Genomic DNA, 18,677 nt, shown 5'->3' with positions numbered 1-18,677 from the left:
CTAGTTTAGATTAGAAGGTTGTATCATCAGGACTCAGGAAAGGAGATTTCCAGTTGCTTGTGGCGATCCTTTGTAAGGTCCATAAATATTTGGATAATAGAGCAAATGACTCTAGGGGCTAGCAGAGTGGGAATCACAATGATCACTGTCTCTATCAGGAGGATCTACAGAGCTTTAATAAAACTGGGCATGGGTTGGTGTAAACATGTGATCACTATCATTATAGTATGTATAGAGCTTGGCCTTATGGTCTTATTTCCACAACATAAAGAGATGAAAAGTTAAGCCAAAGGATATGGTCAGAACTGGATATGAACTTGACCTGACCTGAGGTGCAGTGCTGTCCTGTTGGCTGTGCAGTCTGAGATTTTTTAACATAAGAAACTGGGGGAAAGTGCATCACTATAGGATTTTTGTTCCCTAAACCTTTTATTTCAAACAGACGGAATCCATCAAGCATCTTAAGAAGCTAAAGCTTACTGTCAGGTTGCCAAGCAGTGACTGAATGACAAAATAAACAGGATGGGGCTTGGGAACAGTTGATAGAGAGACAAGACAAATAGAGAAATGCTGTAATTTAATTTTTTTACAGCTATGTAAAGCTTACCAAACTATAAACATACCATAGTTTCATTGGGCATTAATATCCTAACTTGAAGTTACTTCACAGTAAAATGAAACAGAAATCAATGGTCATGATTTCCATGTTGTTTCAATGGAAAACTATTGATGTGTGAATAAATACTGGACTTCTGTAAGTATCTGCAGGACTGCGATAAAATCCTCCGGGGGCAGAACTAAAAACACACAAACTAAAATAAAAAAGAACAGTTCCAGTGTTTTAGAGGATGCTGATAAATGCTGCCTTTTTCATGCTCTCTTGGCCAAAAACATAAAGATGATAAACCTTAACAGCCAGAGGTGTGAGGAATGGAAAAGTGGTACAGTTTCTGTTACCAATGTGGCATAATTTACAAAAAACACAACTATTAATTAATGTTAATTATTAATGGCTGAGTACATTGTACAAATACAGTAGCAAAAGTAAAAACCCCAAAATATTAATCTACATATTAATATGTACACTGCTCAAAAAAAATAAAGGGAACACTCAAATAACACATCCTAGATCTGAATGAATAAAAATATATTCTCACTGAATACTTTGTTCTGTACAAAGTTGAATGTGCTGACAAAAAATCACACAGAAATCATCAATGGAAATCAAATTTATTAACCAAAGGAGGCCTGGATTTGGAGTCACACACAAAATTAAAGTGGAAAAACACACTACAGGCTGATCCAACTTTGATGTAATGTCCTTAAAACAAGTCAAAATGAGGCTCAGTATTGTGTGTGGCCTCCACGTGCCTATATGACCTCCCTACAATGCCTGGGCATGCTCCTGATGAGGATCTCCTCCCAGACCTGGACTAAAGCATCTGCCAACTCCTGTACAGTCTGTGGTGCAACGTGACGTTGGTGGATGGAGCGAGACATAATATCCCAGATGCGCTCAATCGGATTCAGGTCTGGGGAATGGGCGGGCCAGTCCATAGCTTCAATGCCTTCATCTTGCAGGAACTGCTGCCACACTCCAGCCACATGAGGTCTAGCATTGTCCTGCAGTGGGAGGAACCCAGGGCCAACCGCACCAGCATATGGTCTCACAAGGGGTCTGAGGATCTTATCTCTATACCTAATAGCAGTCAGGCTACCTCTGGCGAGCACATGGAGGCCCTCCAAAGAAATGCCACCCCACACCATTACTGACCCACTGCTAAACTGGTCATGCTGAAGGATGTTGCAGGCAGCAGATCGCTCTCCATGGCGTCTCCAGACTCTGTAACATCTGTCTCATCTGTGAAGAGCACAGGGCGCCAGTGGCGAATTTGCCAATCCTGGTGTTCTCTGGCAAATGCCAAGCGTCCTGCAAAGTGTTGGGCTGTGAGCACAACCTCTATCTGTGGACGTCGGGCCCTCATACCATCCTCATGGAGTCGGTTTCTAACCGTTTGTGCAGACACATGCACATTTGTGGCCTCCTGGAGGTCATTTTGCAGGGCTTTGGCAGTGCTCCTCCTGTTCCTCCTTGCACAAAGGCAGAGGTCCTGCTGCTGGGTTGTTGCTCTCCTACAACCTCCTCCACGTCTCCTGGTGTACTGACAGACACAGCAAACCTTCTTGCCACAGCTCGCATTGATGTGCCATCCTGGATGAGCTGCACTACCTGAGTCACTTTGTGTGGGTTGTAGAGTCTGTCTCATGCTACCACGAGTGTGAAAGCACCACCAACATTCAAAGGTGATCAAAACATCAGCCAGAAAGCATAGGTACTGAGAAGTGGTCTGTGGTCCCCACCTGCAGAACCACTCCTTTATTGAGTGTGTCTTGCTAATTGCCAATAATTTCCACCTGTTGTCTAATCCATTTGCACAACAGCATGTGAAATTGATTGTCAATCAGTGTTGCTTCCTAAGTGGACAGTTTGATTTTACAGAAGTTTGATTTACTTGGAGTTATATTGTGTTGTTTAAGTGTTCCCTTTATTTTTTTGAGCAGTGTATATTAATATACATTTAAAATATATATGTATATTAATATACATAAAAGTACAAATACATCTAATTACAAAACATGCACACGTAAGATAATTAGAAAAAAGAAGCAACCAGAGATTAAGATGACCTTATTTCTGCACATCTGCACTCCTGGACACTAGGAGTGTCACCTAAATATAAAACCAATATATGCATATATTTATTCAGTATTGTCATCTACCTGCTGATACCTGCTCCTCTTGCACATAATTCATTCCTTATTCTTTATAACTGCACTGCCTTTCTTCTCTGCTTGGTTCTGTCCATCTATCTTATTTTCATTTCAAATCCAATGTGCTCAATTCTGTTGTGGTACAACACATTTCCAAGGCCATCAGCCTCAGCTCTAGACTTGTTACTTATTCTTTATCCATCATGAGCCCTTCCCCATGTTTTTGACATGATGCAATGTCCCACAAAGTCAGAATACAAGGTGAGCATGACAATTATCCTAGCGGGTGTTGAAAAATCCACTTGACATTTGCTCCTGATCTGTGTTTTGGCTCCGTCAGCATAACAGGCACTGAGTAAATCAGTGTCACTAAAGGGAGATTTATGCACTGTCAGGCCATATCCAGCTCAGTTCATTTCAGCTGCATTATAAGATGGGGAGTAAATGAGAGAGATAAAGAGGGAACATTTTATTAGACAGTCAGGAATACATTGAGATTGGGAAAAATATATAATCTGTATATCATGAGACATAATGTAAAGGTATCTTCATATCACTGTGAGCATAAATACATTCAGCACAAGGTTATACATAATTAACTAGTTTTATGCTAACATTACCCTGTAGAGCTGCAATAAACTATCAATAAAAAAAACAATAATAATCAATCCATGTTTAACTTCTCAATCTGAGGCTTATATCTTGTATCTTTCAAAGTCTGTGCATTATATATATATATATATATATATATATATATAGGCCTTTGACAAAAAGCTGAATTACTTAAATTTTGAACAACCACATGTAGGTTTCCACTTCTTTCGTAAGAGCCTTTCCTCTTCAACAGGGGAGAGTTAACACAAGGTACACCAGTCTATTACACACCGTGACGGCCATTCAACCCAGCGTGCCACTCTCGTCTCCTAGCGTGAAATGCAGTTGGATTGGGAGTACATCACTGTTGGAAAGTGGCTGAAGGAAGAGCCTGTGTCATTATGAGGTAGCCCATCCAATCGCATGATTTTTTTTTCTTGCTAAATTGACTTCTAAACCTCTCCCCCAGCTTCCAGTCAACTTTGTCTTTTTACTTTTTATACTACATTGAATTAAACTAATTATCAAGAGTTTGTGAATTTAACTGGATTTGTTGGATTGGAGCTAAACTGAAGATGCTTTACTCAATATTAAAAAAACTGCACCTCATTCTGTAATCATCTTTACACTAACAACATTTCATAACTGTTTATTAGATGAAGATGCTCTACCTACAAAGGAAATGGAGTTCATTTAGGGGGCATATCTGTACTAAACTGTGCAGCGCTATGGTCAGGCAGGAATGCCTGTGTCTGTTTAAGCTTAAGGGACAGACCAATGCAGTCACTCTAAACACTTACAGTGACATTTTGGCGCAACCAGTTCCTAAGGAAAAGACCAATAACCCTACTGACCATTTAACGGTTAACAACCATACCCCACTACATTATCGGGGCGATACTTCCCTCTAGTGGCCACCTTGTTATGTGTGAAGAGTGGAAGTCAAACGTTGTAAGAAATGTTTGCCTATATGTTTAATAATGTTTAAAATACTCTCTTGATCAAAAGTGAAAATTACAATTAAAAGACTTAAAACGCGCACGAGAGAAGTGTTAGAAATCAGAAAGTGTTATCGTGACTAACGCCTCCAAAAAGCGGCCATGGGCCGCCCCCTGGTGGTCACATCGGACATGCACGTCTGAGTAAATTACGTCATAGGTTGACGAAAAATCAATTTATGGGTCATACGCTGTCGTTACTGGGTCATCATGAAGAGCACGACAGTATATGTTGAAAGTTTGACTTCCCTGACTAAGTGCTTTATTACTCACCATAAATCATGATTTTATCATTTGACTGGATAGACTAAAGATCACTGAGCTAATGATATTAAACAACTAATATTAATAATAATAATAATAATAATAATAATAATAACATAGTTCGGCCACATTAATCAGACTGAGGTATGTTTATTATTATTATTATTATTATTATTATTATTATCATTGATGTCTAAAAATGTGACCGATCATTTAAACTGAAACTAGTATGAGGTAAATGTTAGTATTTATTTAAAGACAATATGAGTATGGGTCAGGATTTTAATTCTGAATTTTGCAGAGCATGTCACTACTTACAATTCTCATGATTAAATTTTTATTAAATGAATCTAAAGGGCGTTTAACCAATAAGACATCGGACACTAATGACAAATATATATAAATGCTCCACGTTAACTGCCCGGTTAACCGCGTTGCCAGATTGTGTTGGTTAGCCTGCTAGCAGCCTACATTGAAGCCTAACCCTTGTCGTCACGAGCGGACGGCATTACGTCGAGCCGCATCAAACGCTCTCTCACCGTCAGGCGATCGTTTATTAATCAGAAATATGAGCATTATTTTCTCAATTAAAAAAAATGATCAAATACATACACATAGCCTCACAATAATAACGCGAGAGTTTGCAAGTTGCCTCCAGTTGGTAGTTCCAGCAGTGACAGGCAGAGCGGATCCGCGCATGACCCAGCAGCCCGTCCTGTAGACTCGTACTGTACACGGCCAGCATAAGAGCCGTATGAAAAACAGGCACGAGCCTGAGGTAAGGAACCGAAGACTGCGCCCAAAAACCCGTCGAAGCAGTGCCTTTCCGACCGACTCCGCCGCTTTCTGTTGTTCTTTTTTTTACCCTAGCCAACTCGGTCGTAGCTGTCGAGAAATGATTGCACTAAACATATTTTCGTTCCTCCCTTTCGCGCGAGGATTTTTTGCCTCCTCCTTCGTATTAAAGTCGCCATTTTGCTTCACTGCCTATAAAAGCGTCTTGTAGTTGAATATTTTCCGTACGGGGTCGGTAACGTCGCTGCCGTTTTTCCTTCGTGACCATTTGTGGAGGGTTTTTTTTATTATTATTTTTTTTGGACCACGTCTCGACTGTGTGTGTGTTTTGGAAGAGGTTAGGAGAGGGACTTCGCGCTTCACATGTTAATGAAGAAAAGGAGCGGCGGACGGAGTGTGGGAACAAGGTGAAAGTGTTCGGGGGCTTTGGGTTCATTTGCGTTTCCTTTCCACCTCTCTTTGCTCTTCCTCACCTCCTCCTCCTCCTGGTCGTCGTCGTGGTCCTCCACCTCCTCCTCTTCCTGCTGCTGCCTGCTGTGGAGTTGCGGTGGGGGGGCTGTGAGAGTGGACGGTACTGGTCGTGAGGAAGTGGCCGGCTGTGGACCCCCAGTCCAGGCGGAGTTGCCATGTAGCGCCCTGAGGGAGGTGTGAGAAACACACAGCCTGAAGCGCACGTGGGTGACCCGGGTGGCTCGGGCCGGCCGAGTGTTTGGGTGGCTCCAGCGTTTCAGGTAGGTGTGGCCTTACAGCAGGCAGGCGCTCACAGGGCTCTCAACATCATCAGCAATCAGGGGTCAGCTACACGATCAGTCATAGCATATGGAACTGGGCTGGGCAGTGTGGTCGTGCTTCGTCGTGCCAAAGAAAGATCACACACACACACACACACACACATATCCATGAGTGCACACACAACAACACACAAACTCCCAGGATACAAACATACATACTTAAAGCACATATACACACTCTTGGACACACACACACACACACACACACACACACACACACACACACAGTATGAAGAAGAAGGTAGAGAAGCAAACCGTTTGAAAGTGTACGTTGGTGTGTATGTGTTAAATTCCCCAAATAACATAGCACTTACTTGCAGCAGCTGCTTTTCATATCACTATGTCCTGTGTATTCTTGTTGAATTAGACTACTGCCTCAAAAAGGCATCCAGACTCGGAGCCATGAATCATTTGGCTCAGTGCTCACCAGAGTTAAGGCTTATCGGTGTGGCTGAGGTTTGTGGCCCTTGAAAGCATCTGGGCTGTGGAGTGTGCTGGTGCTGATCCTGTAGGCCACATCAGTAGTCAGGCACAGGTGTGTGCTGTGTCTGATGTAGTGTCAGTCAGGCTTGCCTGTGGTTTCATCGTCTGCCTGATGAAGTGCAACTAACAGTTCTGCTTGTGGTTTCACGTCGAGCGAAAAGTCAAGGCGCCAGGAAAGCGATCGCTTTCTTCACTTTCTTCTGCTGTCTGGCCTACCGGCCAAAAGACATCCCCCCCCCTTTTTTTTTTCACAATTTGTAATGCCTTGCTCTGTGGTGAAGAAGCACTATCCTAATATGAGGGGAAATTGAAGACTCCCTTGTGTATGCACTCCTTCACGTGCAGGACTGTCCTTCTATTTTTACAAGAATATTTGGAAACTATTGACTCGAGAAAACAATTGTTTGCCCTTAAACTAATACTTCAGTCAGTGCAATGTCCTCCCAAAACATATGAAACACAGTTATGTAAGTCTACAGACTGTGTATACAAAAGTGTACTTTTGGAAATGCTCATATGAAAGTATGTAAGTCTCTCTTTGTTTTCACTGTTAGCTGATTAGCACAAAGTTGGCAGTCCAGTGTAAATAAGGTATGACTCCATTCAAAATGAACTTTTGTTTACTCTTACAGTGTTCTTGCTGTAACTGTTCTAGTCATTTAGTGATATAATCGGTTGGGAATTGTATTTACATTGTTGCAAAATCTTTACCTTTGATAAAAACAAGGACATGTGTGGACATTAGGCCTCGAATGAGAGTTTGAATTGCAGGCAGTGTAAATTTAATGCTCGTCTATCAGTCTGCGATGATTGATTACCACAGAAGGTGGTGTCATTTCCACACTTTCCCCTGTACTTCATTAAACAACAGACGACCTGTTCACCCAACACACTTACAGTAGAAGCCAGTGAGCAAGTGCTGAAGTTGGGCCAGAGATTAGGAAACAAATCTGTGACCCTGTTACTTTGCTAAAGTTGAGATTATGCTCTTTCATACTCTTTAGGATCTGTCTGTGTACAGTATGGCTGTGGTAAAAATGAATAAATGTATTTTTAAGCCTGTCAAAAAGATGAAATGGTGACCCTCCAAGCTGAACTGAATTAGGAAGTGAAACAGCATTATTATAATAGGAAAGCACGATACTGCTATAATCAGTCCTGTTTGTTTTAATTAGTCTTTGTCAGCCTGCGTTTGGTACCATACGCTGCTCATTTCTGGTACAGATTGATGATCGTGGATTAAAATGATGTGTAGAATGGCTTGCAAATATGAATGCAGAAAAAGAGCTCGCGGATAAAGAAAAAAGTCTTGGAGCAGATAAGAAAATTGTAGAACTGGGGAAAGGGTTAAAAGGCTGTTAAGCTCCAGAAGTAGAGGGCTACGGCACTGCACAGTCGAGTGTTATCGCTTCTCTAGTAGACAAAACTGTGAAGCGTTTCTGAGTTAACACTCCTTCACTTACAAAATGAAATAAATATAAAAAAAGCACACTGACTAATATATGTTGATTTCAGATGTGAAAAATTAAATGTTTACATGAGCTTAGCGGAAATAATCATGCAAAATGTGATCATTTAGCTCATTTGAAAGTTTTAATGTGAGAAATTGAGGACACGTTTCACAGCATAGACCAGTTAACACCAAGAACTGTCATCAGAATTAAGTGTGATTTTGCTAATTTGGTTAAAAAAAGGGGGGATAGTTTGTTTACACACATTCCGATGTTGCGCGTGCCTCTGTAGAGGTGAATGTTTGTACCCCAATGGCATGAATATATATTTACAGGAGTAGACATATTACATACTTTCCCCTTTGAAAATGGGGATCATTCTCATTCATCTTTGTACCAGTGACTGGCCTGAAAAGCTGGTGGAAACACAGACATTGATCATGTTCCCAGGAGTGACTAGATGACCAAGTACCCTGGATAAACTGTGACAACTGCCTCTGAGCTCTGTGTGTCAGCATGTGGTGGTTGGTGCGCGATTACGCTCCATAATATTCTGTTATGCCTCATTTACCTGACTCCAGGTGACCCTTTCATGATAGACAAGTCTGATTGTGTAAATAAATATTGTTAATTGTGCTTAAACTGTTCTGTGTATTGATCTATGTTTGTGTGTGTGTGCCCATACAGGTATGGACACCTCCAGCAGTGCCCGGTTAGTTAAGCCGCCCTCAGGGTTGTCCAAAGGACGCCCACCGAAACAGTCTCACCCCCCGGAGACGGCACGGATGGGTGGCACTGAAAACGACAATCATGGTGAGTACCTGGTGTTGCAATGGCTTAAAGGCTGATTTGCGTGTTTTGACCATGCTGTCAGTATATGATTATGGTATGGAAAGGGAAAGTCTGATTGTGAGAGCTTGGGCTGCAGTTTAGATGGCTTCCTCTTTGCGCTAGGAGGCCAGACCCCTCTTGATAAATGGGGCTAGGGTTGAGAAATTTGACTGAGTTAAAGGCAGGAGAAGAGGTGCGGGAGGAGCTTCAGGTATGTCCCTGATGCCTCCCAAATGCCCTTAGCTTAAGCTAGCATTTACTTTATAAGCAAATATGATGAATTTGTTCAGTGACGGTGCGTCATTTATCATTTTTATGCTTTTTTTTATTTATCAGTTGTTTTGCTTTCCATCTGCTGAGACCTTGCAGAAGTGTTTGTAGTGAGGGATGAACTTGCGCTAATCTAGAATGTCTTTCTATTGTGTATCTAGATTATATATTTCAGTGCTGTATTCTCTGACAACAATTCTGTCATTCCAATACAGTGAAGACAGGAAATGATTGCTGTCTCATTATAATAAAGGGGCTTTTGACACCATGCCTTTCTCAAAACGGGCAGGCATTTTTTCTGGTGTCAATGAAAAACATTCCCCTGACACAGGCCGTCGTAACGTGAATGACTAGCTCTGTGGTAAATATGCAAGCCTTCAGCGCTCCTCTCTGCATTCACACGCAGTATGGAGTCATTTAGCTCGACAGATCTGACAGTGTCAGGGAGAAAGAGCGAGAACAGTTACTGATGAGCTATTCAAGAACAGCTGTCGTCATTTTTGAACTAAATGGATTACCGCAGATGCTAAAATCAAACACAGAGAAAACATGTCGGTGACATATTGACTGGTTAAGCATGAGCACAAAATTTGCAATTTGATGGTCATGCTTGACTTGTATTGTGTTTTTTGGGGGGGGGGTTGTTTTTGCAATAGATGATTCCAGGATTGTCTTACGGTACTCTAGTTGTGGATACTAGTGCAAAGTGGCAAGCAGATTAAGTGGTCCACAAATGTTCTGTCTCCATTTTGAATCACAGTGTGGGACATGAGGATATATATTGATTGCTGTTTAATGAGCGCTTGTGGGAGGAGGTGACAGAAACTCAGAGGGCTGATTTGCTGAGGGACTTTTTTCATGAGTCATGGTTTTTGGCCTGTTTTCTTCTCTGGGGGCATTTCACAAAGCAGGATTTTCCACTTAAGTTGGACAGAAATCGAGACAGTACAATAAAAATATTGGACAGTTTTTTTTAGACTTTTTGACTGAAGGTTCTTTGACTAAGATCTTCGCTCAGGAAATGCTCTGCTTGTCATTTTAGATGATACAAATATACAAATATTTAATCTTGTTCAAATTGGGATATTTCAAATATACGTTATTGTGGTTAGCTACTTTATTAGTCTTATTAGTCAAATATAGGCTAGCAGAATTCAGTTTAGTTGTATACTGTTTAATTGCATCAGTTGTTTTTATATGAAATATTAGTGGAGGATAATATGGCAAAAATCTAAATTCATGATAGTCATGTGAAAAAATCAGGACGTCCAGTTCTCTATGCAGAATACTTTTAGCTGTATGGCAATTCAGCTTTAATTTTTAGCCATATTTTCCTCAAGCGATCTCTATTATAATAAAATATTGTGTAGGAGCCCTGCTGCAGAAAAGCAGCTTTAAACCATGACATTTCCAGTGAATGTGTTATTGTGCTTGAATGTTGTGTCTGGTTTATGACAAACATGTCCACTTTTACTGTGTCCAAATAATTCAACATTGGATTCATTTGTCCAAAGCTACATTGTTCCAAATGTCATGGCCTTGGTATGTGTTGTAAAGGTGACTATAGTCTGGCTTTAATGTCCTTTTTTGACAGCAAGCGTTTCCTCCTTGCACACCTCCCATGAAAATCAAATGTGTGGTCTCTTTCTGATGCTTTACTTTGACTTTACTTTTACTTGTCAGCTGTGGCAGGAGCTACCTGTAGATTCTAGATTATGCATCTACAGCTTTTCTTTCTGTAGGGCTCAGAAAGCTCTTTGAATTTCATCATGGTAACAACTCACTTGACAAATCAGGAGCAAAACCTACATGTCTAAAACTAAATGTCTGAGGTTTAAATAAGACGAGCTCCTCTAAAATCCCCTTTAATGATGTTCTAATCATCCGCAGCTAATGTGCTGCAACTGATTCTAATTTTAGGCATTTATATAAATGTGGGGGTGACACATTTATATACACATTTATATTTACTCGCAGGAAATAGTATTTTTTTATTGAGTTACATTTTACAAATGATTTTTATTTTAAAATTGTACCAATTAAACCTACAACAATGATTCAATGAGCTGCTAAACTTGGGACTATGACGAATCAAGTATGTAGTTGATTGTGGCATTCTGTGTTGAAAGATGAACCTGGCCCTGCTTCAAGAATGAGCGATGAGCGTGATATTCCTGCATCCTGGCCATGATGTTTGAGAGTAAATTGCAAAGAGGCTTTTTATTGCTTTCCCAGTGTCAGGCCAAACTGTCTTCTCCAGAGGATATTTATCGCTGAGTGCGCAGGCTCAATACGCCTTCACCACCTCTGTCCATTACTGCTAGACTCAGAAACATGCTTTTCCCAAACTCATGCATCCTCTAAATGTTGCTGTAACATTTTCGTGTCGTTACCATAATTGGATTTAAAGAATGTTTGGGTCTGTGCTTGAACGCCTGTCCCTGTTGCTCGGCTGAATAGCATGGGAGAACAAAAACGACTCTGTCCCATAATAAATGACGGGAGCTCTGGCATGGCAAATTGATTTAGCTGTGTAAGGGGGCTAATTGATTAATTGACACTCATTATACCCTTAACAGTGTTTTTATTGATGGCCTTTTGCCATCGTCATGGTGATGTGCTAACAGTCTCTGCCGCTCTGCACAAAGAGCAAGGGCCACTTGCTGAGCTGAAAATGTTAAAGACGTTTTTATCCTTCGTATTGATATTTTAATGCTGGTATCGTTGCTTTCCATACAATTGTATTTTAGGTGTTCATATTTCAGGAAACCCTTCAAAAATAACTTTTTGATATCAGTACAGTACGATATTACTATGTATTTTTGTAAGTTAAGAAGTAGTTAACACAGCCTCTGTAGCAAACCAAACGTAAAACAGTCTTTTCAACAATCTTTGATAATAATACATAATACGTACATCATTCATAACATTAACATTTGGGCACCTTACAGAGTCTGGACTCTGTAACACTGGTGGCAACACAACCACAAAGCATGATAGACCCACTCCTGTGTTTTACAGACCGGAAAGTGTTCTTTTTTATTAAATGCAATTACCATTTTTTTTTTTGTCTACAGACGTACATTTGCTGGTCAAAAAATTCTATTTTGACCTCTTTAGCACTGACAAGTCAAGTTGCAAACAACTCTGTACATTAGAACAGTGCACCACCCTCTTGACTCAACTGACTCAACTTTCATGTAAGCCTTTTTTAGTCATATGGAGGTTTGGTTTTGCCTATTTAACCAGCATTGAGCAAAGTTTTCTTGGTCTTAATAACATCCAATGCTGTAGAAACCTCAAGCAGCAAAGGCAGATCTTTAGACAGTTGCTTAATGGAGTCCATTTGTCTAAGTGTTAGAACAAGATTTGCTGTGGCAAATGTAGCTCTTTGGGCCTTCCATTTTGGTGTCTACACCTTGATTAGTGTTCACCTGTGGTAAATTCAGTTGATTGGACATGATTTGGAAAGACGCACATCTTTCTATGTAGGGTCTCAGAGCTGACTGCATATCAAAGCAAAAACCAAGCCATGAAGAGAAAACACCTGTCTGTAAAGCTCAGAGACAGGATCATGTGGAGGCATTTGTGCTGCACTGAAAGGCATGGTGGCCTCCATAATTCTTAAATGGAAGAGGTTCAAAACAACCAGGACTCTTCCTAGAGCTATCCCCCTTCAAACTAAGTAAAGCAAAAAGGTCACCAAGAACCGAAGATTCTGTGTGCCGATCGGAGAAACATCCAGATAGTCAACCATCACTGCAGCACCCCACCAATCTGGGCCTTATGGCACAATGGCTGGACAGATGCATCCCGTCAGGGAGTTTGCAAAAAAGCAAAATTAGATGTCTAGATGAAACCAGACACTGCTCATCACCTTCCCAATACCATCCCTACAGTGAAGCATGCTAGTGGCAGCATCATGCTATGTTTTTCAGTGTCTGGGACAAGGAGAATGGTCAGGGTTGAGGGAAAAGCTCAGTTGAGCAAAGAACAGACATATTCTTAATGAAAAATCGGATCCAGAGCACTCGGGACTTCATACTGGGACAAAGGTTCTCCTTCCAACAAGACCATTACTCTAAGCACACAGGCAAGTCAATACAGGAGTGGCTTAGGCACAACTCAGTGAGTGACCCAGCCATAGCCCTGACTTGAACCCAGTCGAACATTTCTGGAGAGACCTGGAAATGGTTGTCCAACGACTGTCCCCATCTAACCTGACAGAGTTTTTTTTTTGCTAGAAATATCGAAAATTCTGTTTTCACTTTGCCAGTCTGCAGACTATCTAAATGCATATGTGTGAAGATGTGTGAAGCTTCAGTAAAAAAAAAAAAAAAAAAATTCACTGCACTTCCAAAAGTCTTGTATTAGCAGTGTTCCACATGGCAAGGGCAGTCACACAGGCAAGAAGTCTGTGACACTAAGTGTTGCGTGGAATCTCATGCGTAACCTTGCGTGTACTTGTGTTCTCTTTTGCTGTGTGCTGCAAACTTCCTGCCACTAGAATCATGTCAGAAATTTGTCTGCAGCGATCATTACCATTAAACAGTCAAAGAATGTAGACAGTAAGGGTGATCAGAGACTGAGCAGCAGACTGACCATGATTTAGTTTTTCAAAAGTTTAGAAGTATTAAGATCATCTTATATGGTGGAATGTGCAATTGCTCTACTATTTAGCAACTGTCTGTAATTTGTGCTAAGATGGAGACCTAGCCCTTTAGCTGACTGTGATTGCTGAAGTGTGATTAAAGTATATAAATTTGAGTGTTTTATAATCATTTATTGTTGATTGAAACAGTATTCTGATTAAAAGTGGATACAGGTGGATCTTTCAGTTCATGTGCTCCTGAGCGTGCGCCACGGCTGTAAAGTAAGTGCGGGGAAACACTTTGAGCCATGATATAAGTAACTGTTGCACATTGCGTCATAAAATAAGTCACAACACGTAGCTAACACAAGTAGGAAATTGTGTCTAGCTATGGCTATGCTACAAACATCTACAAAAAAATGTGAGTAGCTTCCATGAACTCATTGCTAACTCATTGCTGGTACTGACATCAGCTAAGCCAAATTTAGTGGCAGCCAAGCCAAATCAAGGAAAATGACAGAAAACAAAATTAACTAACAATTAACAACTTAAAAGACCAAAATAATTCTTTCTTCTTAAAAAAAAAATGTCATTTGAAGAGATTTCCAAACTTTCTGTCCATGCTTCCTGTGGAACAACTCAGTGGATTCATTGAACACATTTGGGATGGTGTGGATCATGAAAAGCAGAAAAGGCAAAAACCCTTGAATGAAATAAAGTCTCACTACTTCTATGCAGTTTTCTCATTATTTATCATGTGCATCCTGAGGCAGACAGATGAATCACTTGTGCGTAAATGGAAATTTACATACAATAGAAACAGGATGATAAAAAATAGTGACATTTTATGTAGATTTGTTGACTCTACCATGTCCAACACTGGCGCACAATACCGCTACCAACCACAATTCAGAGTTTGAAATGCCAGCTTGGGAACACTACGTAATCTAAGCTTTTTAGGTTTTGAATACTCTGTCTGTCACTGCAGCCTACTATATCCTCACTCAACTGAGCTGAAAGAGTGACAAGAGTGCAGGAGTTATTGCATTCCTGTGTACTCTGTGCCAGGCCTGTGGCCACTGCTACCGACTTTACCATGTAAACAGAGCATCTGAGAGGGAGCTCAGCAGCAACAACGCTGTGGTGTTCCTGCAGTTGTGGTCTTATTATAAATCTGCCAAAACCAGTGTTTAGACCCCTCCGTTTGTGTGTGTTTGAGAGTTAGTGTGTGTATGTGTGAGGTGTTTTTAACATAATTAAAATAGGATATCAATTAATTTGACAGGAAATGGACTTCTTAACAGCCAGACGTGGTGGAGTTTCTGCTGATTATGTTTAGTCTTCTTTTAAAGTCTGTTAATGAGACCTGTGATATCCTATTGGACTTTCAGTCTGCTGTACATTTTAATGGGAAGCGTTTTTTAAGATAACTGCTTTGAACAGCGGTCTTCATGTTGATCGTGTATTATGAAATGTATTATAAAATAGGATTGCAGGAGTTTTGCTCTTCTTCTTTTTTTTAATGTGCTGTCAGTTCCTCTCTCGTTTCCTTTTTCAGTGTCTTCTCCCTTTGTTGAACCCTCAACATGCAGTTCATTCTAGCGCTTAAAATGGTGATTTAAGTGAGAGGTCATTCCAGGTTTATTGTTAAAGCACCACCAGTGGCATGTTTGTCGTATGTCGTTTCCATTACATATAGTGCTGCAGGACCTAATGGTTTGTCTGCTTTAATACTGAGTATTACACACCCCTATGTAGTTGATGTAATTTACTTCAAAGTTTTAAAGGCCAACGATTTAATGACCACATGGTCTGCATTTAGGTTGTCTTTTTCTATGTCATTCTCAAAAATACAATCCGGTCTGTCATTTATGTCATTTTGCTTCTGTTCGCCACCTCAGTGGGTTTGAGATGGAGTTATTAAGATATAACTGAAGGGAAGTTGTTTAGCTTTAATTTAATAATTTAAGAGTTGCATTAACGGCTGAGGAATTGCTGGCATGTTCTACACAGGGCATGCCTCAGTACTTTTGAGGTTGATCTGTGTTTGAAGATTTTTGAGGAATGCTGAAGTCAGGTGACACGGTGATTGTGAGAAGGTCTATAGTAAGCCATTTTGGTCACAGCCATGGTGACGCCCTCGTGCAGTGCACAAGCGTAAACATGGGCGGCACAAAATCGGTTATATGAGACTGATCAGCTAATCACGGGTTATGGCTGGTTTTTAAGCCCTATAAAGATATAGTCATTGGGATAAACTGCAACATAGTACTTCATGTAGTATTTCATGCATTTCTATATATATTATATATAGAAATACACCCAGGTAACTCACAGACCAATCCCATGTATTGCAAATATTGATACTCCGTTGCTAGTCAATCATTATCATCATTGTCAATGGAATAAAACTGCGGTCGGAGAAGAAAGCGCCGTCGGAATAAAGTTAATTTACATGGTGTGCTCTAAAATAAGAAAAGTGGACAGCAAAAACCAAGCTTTTAATCAAGAATGGACTCCTACATGTTTATTCTTCCCATGGGCAGTGTTAAACCAGTGTAATGTAAAGCACCACTATGAGATGAGTTATTGAGCCCTTTATTGTGCATGTGTCTTCCCCCTTTCAGTGTCAGAATTACATGCGATTGGGCAGAGCATTAACATGTGGGTTGGGTAGTTGATCATCTAAAAATATCCATTTAGAATATTTATTTATAATTTGTCCAGTTCAGTTTAAAATGTATCAATAAATTTGACAACAATATATTGCTGAATTATACTGAATTGTAATTGAACTTGTAAGTTGATGTGGCATTCAGTTGTTGACTATATAAATTGTACTACTCCAATTTATTCAGGATATGGCACTGAGGGTGAGACATTGATATTCCAGACACTGGCTTGAGGAAATTTTGAAGCACCATTATTTATAAGAGTGTATGGGATGTTGTTTATGTTACTGTTTAAGTTACTGTGCTTTGATTGGTCAGCAGTGTTACTGTGGTCCTAATGCTGTGAGCTGCCAGGCTGCTGGGGGCAACACGGCTCGACTCTGACCCACCGCATAGCCTCCATCTGCTCTCTGTTAGGGCTCCTCCTTCTCTGTCATCACTGATTAGAGCTGCCTGCCAATACCACACACTACACACGCACTATAATTTTCACAGCTAAACTGTGTTTGCGTATTACTCAGTAACTTTCAAGTATATGTGCCTGACGTTGAATAAAAAATATTTGAGGTGTGTTGATTTGCATTCAGGTTTGGCAGGAATGGTAATATTAGGGTTGTGTATTGGCTAGAGCCTGGCGATAAGATATGCATCACGATACAGGGTTTACAGTTCAGTGTATTATGATATATTGCGATATTTAAATCAAGGCAACATTTAAAATTCTATCAAATTTAGGGAAACTATTAAAGTTTAAATATAAAAGAAAACTTTTTTTTAAGAATTGCCTAATAATTTTAAGCAATCAGTACAGTGAGATCTAAAAATCGACAAAGTACAACACTGCTATCTAGCGTAAAATAAAATACACAATAAACTACTGTCTGCAATAAATCTTTGCATGTAAACTATTCATAAAAATCATTACTTTTTTCTTACACCCATAGGCTGTTATTAATAGTATTTCAAACAAGACAGTGTGAAACATGGAAATCAACTGGTAACCTGCCTATCTAGCGCTGAAAGCTTCATCCTTTAACTTTCCGACTGTTGCTGCTGTACGTGGTTAAATATGGCCTGCACTGTTTGCTGTTTTGTGTGGTTAGTGGTATTTGTTAACGCTGCTGTCTTCTCATACTCGCTGTGTGTCCGAGTGATGAACTCAAGAGAGGGGTATGTGGTTAGTGCTTCCCCAAAGTGATGCATTAGTTTTACAGATTTGACAAATATTCCAGTTTGACTCTGATACATTTAAAAAAACACTGACCGAGCGCATGAAGAGTACAACGCTGACTTAATGCACATGCTATGTAGTTCTGTCTTGCGGTCAAACAAGGAACTGCAGGATCCTGTGACCATGGAGCCCCTACAAACTTGCCTCGCTCAGAACTGCAATATATAGCTGGTTGATATTTTGATATTTATCTCTCTTTTTAGCTGTTTTTAGTTATTATAATATACACCTTAGTTGTCTGAACAAGTGATTATTTCAGTGTTTATCTATGATGTGGACAAAAACATAATAAAATGCGGAACTATTTGCGCCACAGGCAAAAGGCACTCTTTACCTATATAAATTATTTATATTACTATCTCTGTATGTAAATTACAGCAATTATCTCAAGATCATTGCTTTACCACACAGCCAGTATCTATCTTTGTCTGATAATCTGCTATATCTATAAAAAAAAAAAAAAGAAATCTGGATGTCATTTCAACATGCATTTGTTATTTTGCATGAACACAATTTTATCTTTCAGTTTCTTTTGCCAATTATGGTATTGAAATTATGTGGAAGTGATGTGCATTAGTCATGAAAGCATTCATTTCCTCAGGGCATAGTTTGGTATTAAAATTGGGACCAGGACTGTTTGTAACCATTTGCAGTAGCAGATGCTTTACTTTGCATTTTGGTGTCTGTAAAGTTCTTAAAGGTTCTGCGTCAGAAATGAAAGGAAGCTGAAGCACACATACATTGGTGGTACATTGGTGCTCTAGATAGCACAGTGAGTATGAAAGGACAGCACTGCAATCTTTAGAATGAGGCATGAAGGTACAGCTGTAAACTGCAAATAAAGAATGCGATCACAATGTGACAGCTGCTGTGCATAACAGCATCTGGCAACACTTCAGCACTCTGGTTTGACTAAAATGCAGTGGTGGTATCT

General features: G+C 40.1%; 1 protein-coding gene across 3 annotated transcripts in view; it reads left to right on the top strand.

Annotated features, from left to right (window-relative positions):
• The first annotated feature begins 5,127 nt into the window (after nucleotides 1-5,127).
• znf512b (zinc finger protein 512B) overlaps nucleotides 5,128-18,677 on the top strand; it is a 45,470-nt gene continuing 31,920 nt past the window's right edge. For 2 of the 3 annotated variants that reach the window (XM_072697351.1, XM_072697350.1), the window contains exons 1-2: nucleotides 5,128-6,154; nucleotides 8,836-8,961. In XM_072697351.1, coding sequence (XP_072553452.1) covers nucleotides 8,838-8,961 — 124 coding nt within the window. In that variant the 5' untranslated portion in view covers nucleotides 5,128-6,154; nucleotides 8,836-8,837. The remainder of the gene's footprint in view (nucleotides 6,155-8,835; nucleotides 8,962-18,677) is intronic. The other variant, XM_072697352.1, reaches the window with a different exon arrangement.

The sequence above is a fragment of the Salminus brasiliensis genome, chromosome 14 (genome assembly GCF_030463535.1).
Source record: "Salminus brasiliensis chromosome 14, fSalBra1.hap2, whole genome shotgun sequence".
Taxonomy (NCBI): Eukaryota; Metazoa; Chordata; class Actinopteri; order Characiformes; family Bryconidae; genus Salminus; species Salminus brasiliensis.
Note: the sequence above shows the minus strand (reverse complement) of the source record. Positions and strands in the feature narration are given on the sequence as shown.